We start from the raw sequence: 15,408 nt of genomic DNA, 5'->3' as shown, positions 1-15,408 counted from the left end.
ACCCGACAGAAGCACTATGGAGTGCTTTCGTGGGTTCCGTTCTGTGTCTCTGCACCATAAAAAGATCAAACTTGCTCTATCTTTCTGCGGAACGGACGGATCGCGGACCCATTCAAGTGAATGGGTCCGCGATCTGCATGTGGCTGCCCCACGGTCGGTGCCCGTGCATTGCGGACCACAATTTGCGGTCCACAGCACGGGCAACACACGGTCGTGTGAACAAGCCCTTAGAGAGATTTTTTCTGCAGTGCTGCAAGGGTTAATTCCCTTTCTGATCCTGTGCTCAGCTTTTTGAATAATAAGCTAATCCATTGCGCCATTACTTACATTTTCCCCATTGGTTGAAGATCTAGCAATAATTTCTAACAACACAAGTAATTGGAAATCAAGGGGAGAAGATTAAGTGGTAAGTAAGTTTAAACTCGTTGTAGTGTCAGATTATAATTTTGTTTACATACCATTAAAATATTGTTCATCCATGCAAGTCACAAGATTACACATTCCAAAGGTTGGTTCCTTCCCATCTGGGCAAGAGTCACAGTCTCGGGGAGAGGGCCCATGGCAGGTCAGGCAAGATTTGTGACAGGTGTCACATTGCCACTTCATAGTATCTTGAAACATGCCATCTGGGCATTTAAGAGCACATTTAGCATCTGTAATTAAGCATAATTTTTATTATTGTTATTGCTATGCATAATCATCATTGCATCTATGTTCACACACAGGGACACATCAGCCATGAGGCGAGATGAGAATTTAGTCTTATGCATCGGCCAAGCTGCCTCGTAGGCAGCAGTTCACTAGGCCTAAAGCCTGGTGGTACAGTACATGGGCATACGGTCATAATAGCACACCTTCACTGGTAACTAGCAAATTAGGAAACCTAAAGTTCAGGCACCCTCCCCTTGGGGAAGGTACCTTAAATACCCAGGGACAGCCTGCAGTAGAAACTTTGGACACCAGTGGCCGGGACTGCTGCAGCTGGAGCAGGAGGACAAGTGAGACTGGACCACTGAGGCAGCAAGAAGGCTTGCTGGGTGAGTAGTGCAACGCTTATGCCTGCAAAGAGGAACAGGCCAGTGGCAGGCATGGGATGCCAGCGTAACAGAATCTTTAAGGTGGGTTTCCACCACCTTACAAGCAGGCATTCCTGTGTGCCAAGCCAGGACCAGAAACTGGAGACCAACAGGGAAACTTTTAAAATTAGTTTCTTCAAAATAAATCAAAATTCTGGGCTGTTGAAATAAAATATTTTTACAAACTTGATTCTATTGACTGAAAATAAACTGGAAATGTAAACCAGAAACAGATTTCCTATGAAATGTTATAGATTCTTGTAAAGAACATTCTTCTTGTTATGAGAATTATAGGCAGGGTGTGTATTGTCCTTTTATCTCAATGTGTTGAACCATTTACCACTGCACAAATAAGAGCAAGAGACAGGTATGTAGACAAGTGGCTGATAAGCGTTTACAGCTCTCTTCTTACCATGCAAATAATATCCACTTTGGCAGGAAGAGCAACGTGTTTCATTGAGGCATTCAGTGCACCCTGATGGACAAGCAAGACACATTTTCCTGCCATTGTCCTCATATGTTTTCGGGGGGCAGTGTTTTCGGCATTGTAGATGGTACCTAAAATCAGAAGCAGTGGTAAAGGAACTAAACATCCATACGTGTTACAAAGACTGATGCATTATGCAGTAAGTGTCCCCACCCTGTGCTAACAAAGCACTGATTGCAAATATATTGCTGAGCGACAAGACATCGATTACATGATATGTTTTTACAGTTATAGGGCTCATGCACAGGAACGTATGTATTTTGCGGCCGCAAAAAACGTATCCGCAAAAAGTACAGATGATGTCCGTGTGCATTCTGTATTTTGCAGAACGGAACAGCTGGCCACTAATAGAACAGCACTATCCTTGTCCGTAATGCGGACAATGATAGAACATGTTCTATTTTTTTGTGGAATGGACATAAGGAAACGGAATGCACACGGAGTAACTTCAGTTTTTTTTTTGTGGACCTATTGAGATGAATGTTTCCTCATACGTTCAGCAAAAAAAAACCGGAACAGACACGGAAAGAAAATATGTTCGTGTGCATGAGCCCATATGTTAAGATGAAAGTGTACATTAAAAAAAAGCCCCCCCCCCCCCATTTTACAGAAAACAAAATTTCGTTCACAATGGTTAACACTCTCCCTCCACATGGAAATGCCTTCATTGATTTTACAGCACAAAATATACAGACAAAATACAGAAAAAAAAATAAAAAAATCAAACAAATTTAACCTTCCAGGCCCTCCAGTCCCAAAATAAACCCTTTTAAACTGGCCATGCAAATTATGTTTTTGCTGCCCGAACGTGCAGAGAATGGAGGGTCCAAGTGACATTCTAAGGGTAGGTTCACGTCACCATTTTGTTTTCCTTTTTTTTTTATCCTTCAGAAGACCAAAAAAATATATGGATCCTTTATTTTGAGCATCCGTTTTGATCAGTTATGCTCATTTTGCATTCGTTTTAGCCATTTCTATTTGAGATCAGTTATTTTAGACAGAGAAAAAAAGTCCTCCACAAAGTACTTTGTCTTCTGTCTAAAATAACGGATCTCAGACAGAAATGACTAAAACAGATGCAAAATGAGCATAACTGAGCATGGATGCTCAAAATAAAGGATTCATTTTTTTTTTCTCCAGTTTTTCTGATGGATGTGATGTGAACACAGCCTGATATGTATGGGGAGCTCTGACTGAAGGAACTGAATATTTTTCGCCTGATCCTTTGGTTCTTCTGGGAGATAAACAGCCGCCAGAAGAGTCTAGCAGTGGCTTTCTCCACTCTCCCCATAGCATACACAGACATGTTTGGCTGAGTCAAAAGTGTGTATGTGTGAAGCAGCTGGGAGGGAGTGAGAAGAGATGTCTTGCTGCCGGCCAAATGATCGCTCAACTTTCAGCTATCGAATGTGTATGGGCAGGGCCGGGCCGACACAGAGGCTGGGGAGGCTCCAGCCTCAGGGCGCAGGCCAGCTCCCCAGCCTCTGGGTGGCAGGCAGGCCACTGACCACGTCGCTGCTGCCGCGCCTGCCTGGCTGCCGGCCGCGCTGGAGGACGGAGGGAGTAGTGAGCACTTGGCACTGACTTACGTGCTCCCTCCCCGCTCCGCTGCTCTGGTCTCTGCTCAATCGCTTGCCTGACTGGCTGCGTACAACGCGCACTTTGACCTGACGCGCTGTACGCAGTCAGGTCACATGTGCGCCCTCTGGAGACCAGGAGCAGCGCGGGCAGCAGCAAGCAGCACCGTGTCACGACCCAGCCCAGGCCCCAGCAGGTATAGAGCGTGAGAGTCTGCCCTGAAGTGAAGTAAGATAGTTCTTAAATAAAGATAATATTCTTTTCCGTCTGATCTGAGGTCTGATGGGGTTCTGGATGGGGTAAAATTACAAGGAACGCCCCGGGGCAGCTCAGCGCGCACTTGGGCAGCTCAGCCTCTGTTGGTGGTGGACCTTGTCCCAGCCCTGTGTATGGGTGCCCTTAAATGAATGGAGCTCTGTGGATACATTTTAAGCATACGCTTAAAGCTTTTCTAGCTGATACTGCAAACATAGGGCTCAAATACAATGTGAAAAGAGCATGCAATGGCAGTCAAATATTTTTATAGAGTTTTGGAGTCTGGAAATCAGGAAATTGACTGCTAAACCAGGCTTAATGCCTGGTAGGTCTAGCTCAGCTGACTAATGACACCTTTCACAACCCATCTGTTGCTTCATTATGGAGAAGGAGTATTTTTAATTTATATGCAAATAAGCAGTTAAGTGCATCTAGGGTGGGCCCAAGCCACTCGGTGCACCATTTCTACTCCTGCTTACTCGTCCAGACCCCATGATTGACAGGGCCAGGAAGAGGAAGCAGGAGGAGAACACCCACCTTTGGTGCACTTAACTGCTCATTTGCATATGAATTAAAAGTACTTTTTTTCCAGGATGAAACAACAGATCATTAAGTATAAGATATCATTATATTCAACTGAGCTAGTCCTACAAGGCATTGTGCCTGGTTTAACTGAGAATTTCTCCATTTTCAATGATTAATAATAGGAGTCAGACATATCTATTCCTATTCTAAACTCTGTTGTTTTTCCTATCACTACCCTTTGCATGTTACTGTAAAGCACCTGTTCTTTGAAAGTCCCAAAACAGATTAAAATAAATGTATGAATCAAAGATACACCTGACAAAATATTCTGAATTGCCTTTTTATGATGATATAAAGCTATAACGGGAAATTTCTATGCTCAATGATTGATGGAATATTCCAAGAATATACCATCAATACAGTATGTGATCGCAGTAGGACCATTTTTTTTGTCACATTTGCTGTACCTTTGATACATATTTTTTTGTGTGATAACATCCTTTATGCTTCTACTATGTATTCACAACACAACATATAAAAATATTACAAATGACTTACAGAAAATGACCTTGAAAACAGCTGAGGCAGATTTCTGGATCATCTATACAGAGAAAAATATAGGTAAATGCTGGTGATTTTGCCCATTTGCTGACTACATGGGGAAACAACATACACAGGTATATTAAAGATATTGTAGGCTACTAGCTTACAAACGGCAATAATCAATAGAGCAACATAAACCAGTTCATACTAATGTATCTAATAAAAGCAAATAAATAAAAAGGTAAAATGATGGAGTCAATAAAACAAAATAAAGGCCAAAGGGAACATTACCCAGAATCATACAGGGTACAATTGCAATAAAGTGCATATAGCCAAAGCATCAACGAAACAATGTATCATGAAATCAGGATGACTCTGGGCATTTGCGGATCTGCAATACACAGGTGCCATTCCGTGGGCATTCCGCATCACGGATGTGGACCCATTCACTTCAATGGGTCCGCAAATCCAGAGATGCGGAATGGTGCGGGACGGAAGCACGGAACGGAACCCTAGAGGAGCACTACGGAGTGCTTCCGTGGGGTTTCGTCCCGTACTTCCGTTCCGCAAAAAGATAGAACATGTCCTACCTTTTTGCGGAAAAGGCCGGATCGCGGACCCATTAAAGTGAATGGGTCTGCGATCCGCTGCGGCTGCCCCACGGACGGTGTTTGTGCATTGCGGCCCGCAATTTGCGGGCCGGAGCACGACCACAGGGCGCACACGTTCATGTGCAGGAGGCCTTTAGGGTGCATTCACACAACAGTATGTTTTTTTTTTGCAGATCCATTGTAACAATGCCTATCCTTGTCCGCAAAACGGACAAAAATAGGCCATGTTGTATCCTTTTTGGGGAGCTACAGGACACGCACACGGATGCGAAAAAGCACACGGTGTGCTATTCGTATTTTTTGCAGACCCATTGAAATTAATGGGTCCGCATCCAATCCGCAACAAATACAGATCAGATGCAGACCAAAAATACGGTCGTGTGAATGGGGCCTTGTCAGGATCCATGCAAATTTTTATTGACCTGCAATTCTTAGGCTGCGTTCACACGGGCGAGATTTCCGCGCGGGTGCAATGCGGTAGGTGAACGCATTGCACCCGCACTGAATCTGGACCCATTCATTTCAATGGGGCTGTTCAGATGAGCGATGATTTTCACGCATCACTTATGCGTTGCGTGAAAATCGCAGCATGCTCTATATTCTGCGTTTTTCACGCAACGCAGGCCCCATAGAAGTGAATGGGGTTGCGTGAAAATCGCATGCATCCGCAAGCAAGTGCGGATGCGGTGCGATTTTCACGCACGGTTGCTAGGTGACTGTCTATACACTGTATTATTTTCCCTTATAACATGGCTATAAGGGAAAATAATAGCATTCTGATGACAGAATGCATAGTAGGTGATCAGTTGAGGGTTAAAAAAAAAAATAAAATTAACTCACCTTCTCCGTTTGTTCGCGTAGTTCTCCCGGTCTTCAGTTCTTTAAAAAGATGAACTATGGGCTAAAGGACCTTTGATGACGTCAGATCACATGCTCCAATCACAGGGTCCATCACCGCGGTGATGGACCCTGTGATTGGAGCATGTGATCTGACGTCATCAAAGGTCCTTTAGCCCATAGTTCATCTTTTTAAAGAACTGAAGACCGGGAGAACTACGCGAACAAACGGAGAAGGTGAGTTAATTTTTTTTATTTTTTAACCCTCAATTGATCACCTACTATGCATTCTGTCATCAGAATGCTATTATTTTCCCTTATAACCATGTTATAAGGGAAAATAATAACATCTACACAACACCGAACCCAAACCTGAACTTCTGTGAAGAAGTTCGGGTCTGGGTACCACAGTCGGTTTTTTATCACGCGCGTGCAAAACACATTGCACCCGCGCGATAAAAACTGAACATCGGAACGCAATCGCAGTCAAAACTGACTGCAATTGCATTCCTACTCGCGCGGGTTTGCCGCAACACACCGGGACGCATCCGGAACTAATCCGGACACGCTCGTGTGAACCCAGCCTTACTTTTAACACACTGCTGCCTGCCCCTGGAGTTTTAATTACCCTGATAGCCCTTTTAACCCTTTGCCAATGTCCCGTTAACTATATACATCTGAGCGGTCAGCATATATCTCTACATGGATGTTTTAAAACATCCGTGCAGAGACCACAGCTGCATACTGACCGTGCAGCTGTGGAAGCAGGAAGCCCGCTATCAGTGACAGCAGGTCTCCCCAAATAGGAGGCAGAGATAGTTTTTCACCATCACTGCTTTCCCCATTGCCCTGTACAGAGCACTGAATAAGCACTGTGTGCACAGTGCCGCTTCCTGCTCTGGTCCCAGGGACAGTGTGCATGCTCCTGGATCACTGTAGTGAGACTGTACAGCAATGTACAACCTCTATGGGGGCTGTATTCCCGCTGTAACTGGAGCTAATATTTCAGCCCCAATTACAGGAGAAATCAGCAATAAATAAATAAAAGAACGTAATGCTAAATGTTCTCCAAAGGTCTTGTATGACCTTAATGGGGGCACAAAGTATGAAATAAAAAAATATGCAAAATAAAAAATAAATAAATAAAATAATTTAAAAAACTGCCACTACATTCTGCGCCACTGCTTCAAGCCCCCGCCCCATAACCCATACATCCCATATATCAAAACAACAGTTATGAAAAGGGGACATAATTGAAAAAATATTGTAGTTGCACTGTCTACTTAACAAAAAATGAAAAAATGGTTATAAAAAATATAAAATTCTAAATTAAAAATGAGAAAACAATAAATCCCCAGATACCACTAAAACAAGGTGCAAAAATTATTTTCCACATATGTATTAAAAAAAATATACAAAATGGTAAAAAGGAAGGGAGGTAAATGGACTGGTCTTCACCTGGTTAAAAATGAAAACAAGCTGAAGATTAACATTTTCTAGCTCTAAGGCCCCTTGCAGACGAGCGTGTACGGATTAGGTCCGGATGCGTCCCGGGTGCATTGCGGCAAACCCGCGCGAGTAGGTACGCAATTGTAGTCAGTTTTGACGGCGATTGCGTTCCGTTGTTCAGTTTTTATCGCGCGGGTGCAATGCGTTTTGAACGCGCGTGATAAAAAACTGAATGTGGTACCCAGACCCGAACTTCTTCACTGAAGTTCAGGTTTGGGTTCGGTGTTGTGTAGATGTAATTATTTTCCCTTGGTTATAAGGGAAAATAATAGCATTCTTTAATACAGAATGCTTAGTACAAGGTCAATTGAGGGTTAAAAAAAAAAAATAATTAACTCACCTCCTCCAATTGATCGCGTAGCTGCCGGTCTCCTGTTCTTTCTTCAGGACCTGTCAAAGGACCTGTGGTGACATCACTGAGCTCATCACATGGTCCAATCACATGGTCCATCACCACGGTGATGGACCATGTGATTGGACCATGTGATGTGACGTCACCACAGGTCCTTTAGCCGGCAGCTACGCGATCAAGAGGAGGAGGTGAGTTATTATTTTTTTAACCCTCAATTGACCTTCTCCTAAGCATGTATTAAATAATGCTATTATTTTCCCTTATAGCCATGTTATAAGGGAAAATAATACAGTGAATAGACTGTCATCTTAGCAACCATGCGTGAAAATCGCACTGCATCCGCACTTGCTTGCGGATGCTTGCGATTTTCACGCAGCCCCATTCACTTCTATGGGGCCTGCGTTGCGTGGAAAACGCACAATATAGAGCATGCTGCGATTTTTACGCAACGCACAAGTGATGCGTGAAAATCACCGCTCATGTGCACAGCCTCATAGAAATGAATGGGTCCGGATTCAGTGCGGGTGCAATGCGTTCACCTCACGCATTGCACTCGCGTGGAAAACTCGCCCGTGTGAAAGGGGCCTAAGGGCTCATGCACACGAACGTATTTTCTTTCCGTGTCCATTCCGGGTTTTTTTGCAGACCGTATGCGGACCCATTTATTTCAATGGGTCCGCAAAAAAAACTGAAGTTACTCTGTGTCATTTTGTTTACGTATGTCTGTATTTCCGTTCCGCAAAAAAATAGAACATGTCCTATTATTGTCCGCATTATGGACAAGGATAGTACTGTTCTATTAGGGGCCAGCTGTTCCTACGGAATGAACACGGACGTCATCCGTTTTTTTTGTGGATCTGTTTTTTGCAGACTGCAAAATAAATACGGTCGCGTGCATGAGCCTTAATAGTAACTGACGTTCAAAATGAAATAGGTGAATTTCCCAAACCTTTATGAAATATATACATAGATATATGAACTACAATATTTATATTCGTGTGAAATTTTTTTTTCCAAGCATTTAGATCACAATGGCACTGAATAAAATGTGTTTATACATTTCTTCTTTTTCTTGATTTTTAAGGAAATGTTTCACCTATAATTTTTTTTCTGCCAGTTACAACCAGGTAGTGACTCTTTTTTTCCAATTTGTTTTTATTTTATGCTTGTTGATTTTTTATTCTATTTCCTGAACATGATTATGGGGGCTGCCATCTTGCCTGAGCTGTTGTGAAAGAAAATGTGTCACCAAACAAATTTTATCTGCTAGTTAAAACCAGATAGTGACACATATGCTTTTTCTAATCAGATTTTATTTTCTAATTGCAGATTTATTTATTCTATTCCCTGAACATGATTATGGGGGCTGCCAACTTTCCTGAGCTGTTCTTAACAGCATTTAGAAAATTGCTTTACGACACATGTGCCATAGATACAACGTTCAGGAGAGGACCTTATTGACTTCTATGGGAGACTTTTCTAGGCATGCTCTGTGACCTGAGCAGAGGTCATTGTAAAAGAAAAGAATAGATAAGATTTGAGAATCCCCTACTGTGACTGGTCGATCCTGTCTTATCTATACACAGAGGTGATACCATTACAAGCAGGATTAGATTGACAGAAAAGCAGATAACTGCAGTAAAGTGATCTGTACAGAGTATGAAGTGGAGCCTATTAGGATAAAGCTGCATTTAGACACAGGGAGGAGCAGTTAGTTGTCGGGAAGGAAGCATTCTTTTCCCACAGTCAGCTGCTCTTTAACCGGAGGTGAAGCGCTGCATTTATATGCATCGATCACCTCCACAGTATGAGAACAATTGATCGCTGCTGCTACCTCTTGTCCTTATCAGTGGACCTGGGCAGCAGATCGCTGTTTAGACAGCACGATTTGCTGCCCGGGAGCGATGATTGAGGTGTCCACACCTCCGATCACTTCACCCAATGAATGAGGGTTTGGCTCATTCATCCAGTGATCTGCGGCACCTTTAGGTGGGCTGATTATCGGGAATGAGCGTTCGTAGGAATGTTTGCTCAAAATAATCCGTCCGATAAGGTGTAAATCCACCTTTAGTACCCAGTGCAAAAACTTTTTGACATGGAAAATAAAAATAGCATCATCAAAAATTATTTACAAATATGTTAAACATAAACATGTGATTTAAACAATAGGTCTTTTTCTGATGACACATTTCCTTTAACGGCATTTAGAGATATGCTTTACAGCAGCCACCATGTGCCATAGATTCAATAGACTGGAGGGGACTTCTATCAGAAAACACAATGATATGTGTTTTTGTGGTGAATATCCTTTACATATTTTGCTTTGTTCTTACCTACTTCACAAGTTTTACATCCAGTCTCACAGTCAACACATTCTCCAGTCTCAGGATCTTCCATCTGTCCTATATTGTCAGATAAAAACATGAAGTCACTTATATAAGCTCATTGACGTAACACAAGTATAACACCCTGGAGCAGACATATTATTCTTCACATCCGCCACACAAATGCCCCTTTACACGAGCCAACAATGATGTAATTATGGGTAAGGAGCATTCCCAGGAATGCTCGGGTACTGATAACTGCCCAGTGTAAAGTGTCAACAATCACCCAATGAAAGAGCAAATGCTGTGCATTTGAATCTGTATGGGGATCAGCGGAACACCTCCACTCATAATCAGGCAATAATTATCTGTGCAGTCGGCCCACTGAAAGGGGCCGTAAAGTGTTTATTACATGAATGAAAAACTCTTATTAAAACACTTTTACGCCCTTATCTGGAGGACTGTCATTCCTTTCTGTGAGTGGGTAGCAGCTCCCATAAGAAAATCAAGCACCTGCATCATTTCAATGCAATTAGCTCCTGTTAACCCTTCCCTCACCTGTATAGAAAATAGTCACATATACCCCCAGAGATCCCTATGGTATGTAATGCCCCCAAAATGTCATTCTTCACTGTCTTAAGAGAGAGATTTGGCCATATATTTCTATGAATATAGAAGTAGAGATGAATGAATGAAAGGTCACTATGCTAGCAAGCAGTGAGAGGAGGAAAGGAGCAGGAAAGTTACAGAGCATGTTAGTCCACATGTTAATTAAAAAGGAGGTGGACCAGAAGGATAAATGGCAGGGGGCGCTACCAGAGAGGAAAATCTTATTTACACTAAAAAAAAATAATACATCAATGTTAATATTGAAATGCCCAGTTCATTGCATAGTAATACATTTCGTGGGATAGCCCCTTTAATATTTTCTAAATAATACTTAATGGCATTTTCCCAAAGTACATGTTTTACCTAAGCAGAGAATAAGTGATAAATGTATCACTTTCTCTAGAACCTGGATCCCCAATCCCCTGCAATGGTGCAGTGATAAGGGGCTTTAATGGTGAGGCAGTCTGTCACCTGTCTAAGGAGGGCATGTGTAACGGTCGAGTACACACACACACACAGGGGGGAGGGAAGTGACCACTGCGCTCCACCCTCACCCCTGGCCCTGCCTACTTGCCTCGCGAGTCCTAATGACAGGGGACAACTGGACGGCAATCCCTAGCTTGGAATAAGTGCAGGGATGACAGACAGACAAACAACAGAATGTGAACGGACCGAGTCAATACCAGGAAAGCTACAAAGTACAAATGGAGCAAGCAGAGAATTGTCAGGAGAAGCCGGGGTCATAAATACCAGGAGAGACGTGAAGTACCAAAGGAGTCAGCAGAGGATCGTCAGGAGGAGGCCGGGCTCAGAATACCAGGAGAGCAGAAAAGTACACAAGGAGCAGGCAGAGGATAGTCAGGAATTCAGCAGGAGGTAAGTACGCCAGGAAAGACCAAATCACAGGTGGAACCTAAATTAACAGGCAACCTGTGGCCAGCAGGCTGCCTGTATTTATAGTGGGGAGTGAGGGTCATGTGGCCAGCGTCACATGACCGACAGACCGACCAGTCGAGCACCGAGTGATCAGCTCGGTGCTCAAGGCAGACTTATGAGCAGGGGGCCTCCCAGCTAGCAAAGCCGCCCTGGGAACGAGACCAAACACAGATCCTCGCTCCCGAAGCTAAGCAGCAGGTCTGCGGCTAATGGGAGACCGAGTGCACCTTCGGGACCCCGTTACAGCATGGTGTTTAACCGGTATATGTCCATGAAAAGCATAATGGGGAAGATCATCACTAGAGATGAGCGAATTTAATATTTTGAAATTCGTTCACGCTTGGTTTACTGGTAAAAGGTGAATTGCGTTATGGATTCCATTACCACGGACCATAACGCAATTCTATGACGGAATGCCTTTAGAGGCATTCCGTTATTCATTCCGTCATAATAGAAATTTATAGGCTGCAAAACGGATCCATCCCGTATCCATTATGCAGGGGAGTCCTCTCCTGCATAACAGAAACCGGACGGATCCGTTATGCAGGCCATAGACTTCTATTATGACAGAATGAATAACAAAATGCCTCTAAAGGCATTCCGTCATAGAATTGCGTTATGGTCTGTGGTAATGGAATCCATAACGCAATTCTGCTTTTACCACCAAACGAAGTGTGAACGAATTTCATAACAAGAAATTTGCTCATCTCTAATCATCACATTTATTCGTGTTTTAAACAGTTTTCTCAACACGGAGCATGAGCTACTGGAAAGGGGCCTACACTGTGACAATGTGCACCATAAACATAACTCAAAATGTCGATGCTACAGATTAGCACATTTCTATATATAGAGAGAGAGCCTTGATTTGCTAGTTGGCACCCCATTCTGTTATAAAGTAATTAATAGGTGGTGTAAACTTAGACTAGACAGTCCAAAGTTATGACAGAGTTATCATTCAGCAACAGTCACTGTAAAATATCTCTCAACCTTTTATAGACTGTCTAGTTTATTTGGTCGAAAAATTAGACAGGATTAGTAAATTTGCCCCAGTATGTTCTTTATTTCACATTAATTATACATACAGTACTATGTCCTAATTGAACTGAGATTTTTGTTTTAAAGTTTTCTAAAAGATTACTTAGGCCTCATAACAAGTTCAAAATTCCCAATGTATATGTCAAATGTTAAACTGATGTACAGTATATATCTCTATGCCTATACAGTTACATAAAGTCATATACCACAAATCACATATTTATAGAATCAATAATGTAAGCAGTGAAAATGTATAACATGCAGAACCACATTGGTGGTTTATGTGATTTTTTTTTCTCCTGCAATGTCTTTTACATTGAGAAGACCATCAGACTGATGTTAGTAATGTTTAGAGGACATCTTACATCTGTTAAAACTGGGGAAGTCTGTCTGAGGGCTCTTTCACACCTGCGTTCTTGTCTTCCGGCATAGAGTTCCGTCGTCGGGGCTCTATGCCGGAAGAATCCTGATCAGGATTATCCTAATGCATTCTGAATGGAGAGAAATCCGTTCAGGATGCATCAGGATGTCTTCAGTTCCGGAACGGAACGTTTTTTGGCCGGAGAAAATACCGCAGCATGCTGCGCTTTTTGCTCCGGCCAAAAATCCGGAACACTTGCCGCAAGGCCGGATCCGGAATTAATGCCCATTGAAAGGCATTGATCCGGATCCGGCCTTAAGCTAAACGTCGTTTCGGCGCATTGCCGGAGCCGACATTTAGCTTTTTCAGAGTGGTTACCATGGCTGCCGGGGCGCTAAAGTCCTGGCAGCCATGGTAAAGTGTAGTGGGGAGCGGGGGAGCAGTATACTTAACGTCCGTGCGGCTCCCCGGGCGCTCCAGAGTGACGTCAGGGCGCCCCAAGCGCATGGATCACGTGATCGCATGGATCACGTCATCCATGCGCATGGGGCGCTCTGACGTCATTCTGGAGCGCCCCTGGAGCCGCACGGACTGTAAGTATACCGCTCCCCTGCTCCCCACTACTACTATGGCAACCAGGACTTTAATAGCGTCCTGAGTGCCATAGTAACACTGAACGCATTTGGAAGACGGTTCCGTCTTCAAATGCTTTCAGTACACTTGCGTTTTTCCGGATCCGGCGGGCACCTCCGGCAACGGAAGTGCACGCCGGATCCCAACAACGCAAGTGTGAAAGAGCCCTGAGATTGATTAGCAATACAGTGTAAGGGCTTGTTCACATGACCGTGTAAAGCCCGTGCCCGTGCTGTGGACTGCAAATTGCGGTCCGCAATGCACGGGCATCTACCGTGGCCCAGCCATATGGGGATTGTCGCGATCTGTCCGTTCCGCAAAAAGATAGAGCAAGTTCTATCTTTTTGCGATGCAGAGGCACGGAACGGAACCCCAGAAAGCACTCCGTAGTGCTTCTGTAGTGTTCCGTTCCGTGCTTCCGATGCGGAATGCACACGGAACGATGCCCGTGTATTGTGGATCTGCAACTGCGGGCCGCAATACGGCAACGGGCAGCACACGTTTGTGTGAATGAGCCCTAACACTGGGGAGATGCAAGTGTGTTATGATTTGCCAACATAGAAAGGACTAATCCATCAGTTAAAGGGGTTTTCCAAGACTTAAATACTGATGACCTATAGGCCCCTTTCACACGGGCGAGATTTCCGCGCGGGTGCAATGCGTGAGGAGAACGCATTGCAGCCTCACTGAATCCGGACCCATTCACTTCTATGGGGCTGTGCACATGAGCGGTGATTTTCACGCATCACTTGTGCGTTGCGTGAAAATCGCAGCATGTTCTATTTTGTGCGTTTTTCACGCAACGCAGGCCCCATAGAAGTAAATAGGGCTGCGTGCAAATCGCAAGCATCCGCAAGCAAGTGCAGATGCGGTGCGATTCTCAAGCACGGTTGCTAGGAGACGATCGGGATGGGGACCCGATCATTATTATTTTCCCTTATAATATGGTTAGAAGGGAAAATAATATCATTCTTAATACAGAATGCATAGTACAATAGGGCTGGAGGGGTTAAAAAATAAATAAAAAAAATGTAACTCACCTTAATCCACTTGTTCGCGCAGCCCGGCTTCTCTTCTGTCTTCATCTTTGCTGTGCACAGGAAAAGGACCTGTGGTGACGTCACTGCGCTCATCACATGGTCCATCACATGATCCATCACCATGGTAATGGGTCATGTGACGGACCATGTGATGAGCGCAGTGACGTCACCACAGGTCCTTTTCCTGTGCACAGCAAAGATGAAGCCAGAAGAGAAGCCGGGCTGCGCGAGCAAGTGGATTAAGGTGAGTTACATTTTTATTTTATTTTTTAACCCCTCCAGCCCTATTGTACTATGCATTCTGTATTAAGAATGCTATTATTTTCCCTTATAACCATGTTATAAGGGAAAATAATAAAATCTACACAACACCTAACCCAAACCCGAACTTCGGTGAAGAAGTTTGGGTCTGGGTACCAAACATGCCGATTTTTCTCACGCGCGTGCAAAACGCATTACAATGTTTTGCACTTGCGCGGAAAAATCATGCATTTTCCCGCAACGCACATGCATCTTATCCGGGCCAAAAACATGACACCCGTGTGAAAGAGGAAATAGACTGGATAAGTCATTAGTATCTGATTGGTGGTGTCCAACTCTCGAGTACCCCGCCGATCACCTGTTCGAGAAGGTACCGGCACTGGCATTAGCACCACAGCCTTCTCTCAGCTTTCCATAGGCCAATGATGACACA

General features: G+C 43.8%; 1 protein-coding gene across 1 annotated transcript in view; it reads right to left on the bottom strand.

The window, feature by feature from the left end:
• Positions 1-15,408, bottom strand: part of LOC120985738 (proprotein convertase subtilisin/kexin type 5-like) — a 182,357-nt gene that overhangs the window by 141,509 nt on the left and 25,440 nt on the right. Inside the window, exons 3-6 of the mRNA XM_040413843.1 lie at positions 10,107-10,175; positions 4,480-4,522; positions 1,489-1,634; positions 459-653 (exon numbers count right to left, since the gene is read on the bottom strand). Of these exons, the coding sequence (XP_040269777.1) occupies positions 459-653; positions 1,489-1,634; positions 4,480-4,522; positions 10,107-10,175 (453 nt within the window). The remainder of the gene's footprint in view (positions 1-458; positions 654-1,488; positions 1,635-4,479; positions 4,523-10,106; positions 10,176-15,408) is intronic.

This window comes from Bufo bufo, chromosome 1 (assembly GCF_905171765.1).
Source record: "Bufo bufo chromosome 1, aBufBuf1.1, whole genome shotgun sequence".
NCBI lineage: Eukaryota > Metazoa > Chordata > Amphibia > Anura > Bufonidae > Bufo > Bufo bufo.
Note: the sequence above shows the minus strand (reverse complement) of the source record. Positions and strands in the feature narration are given on the sequence as shown.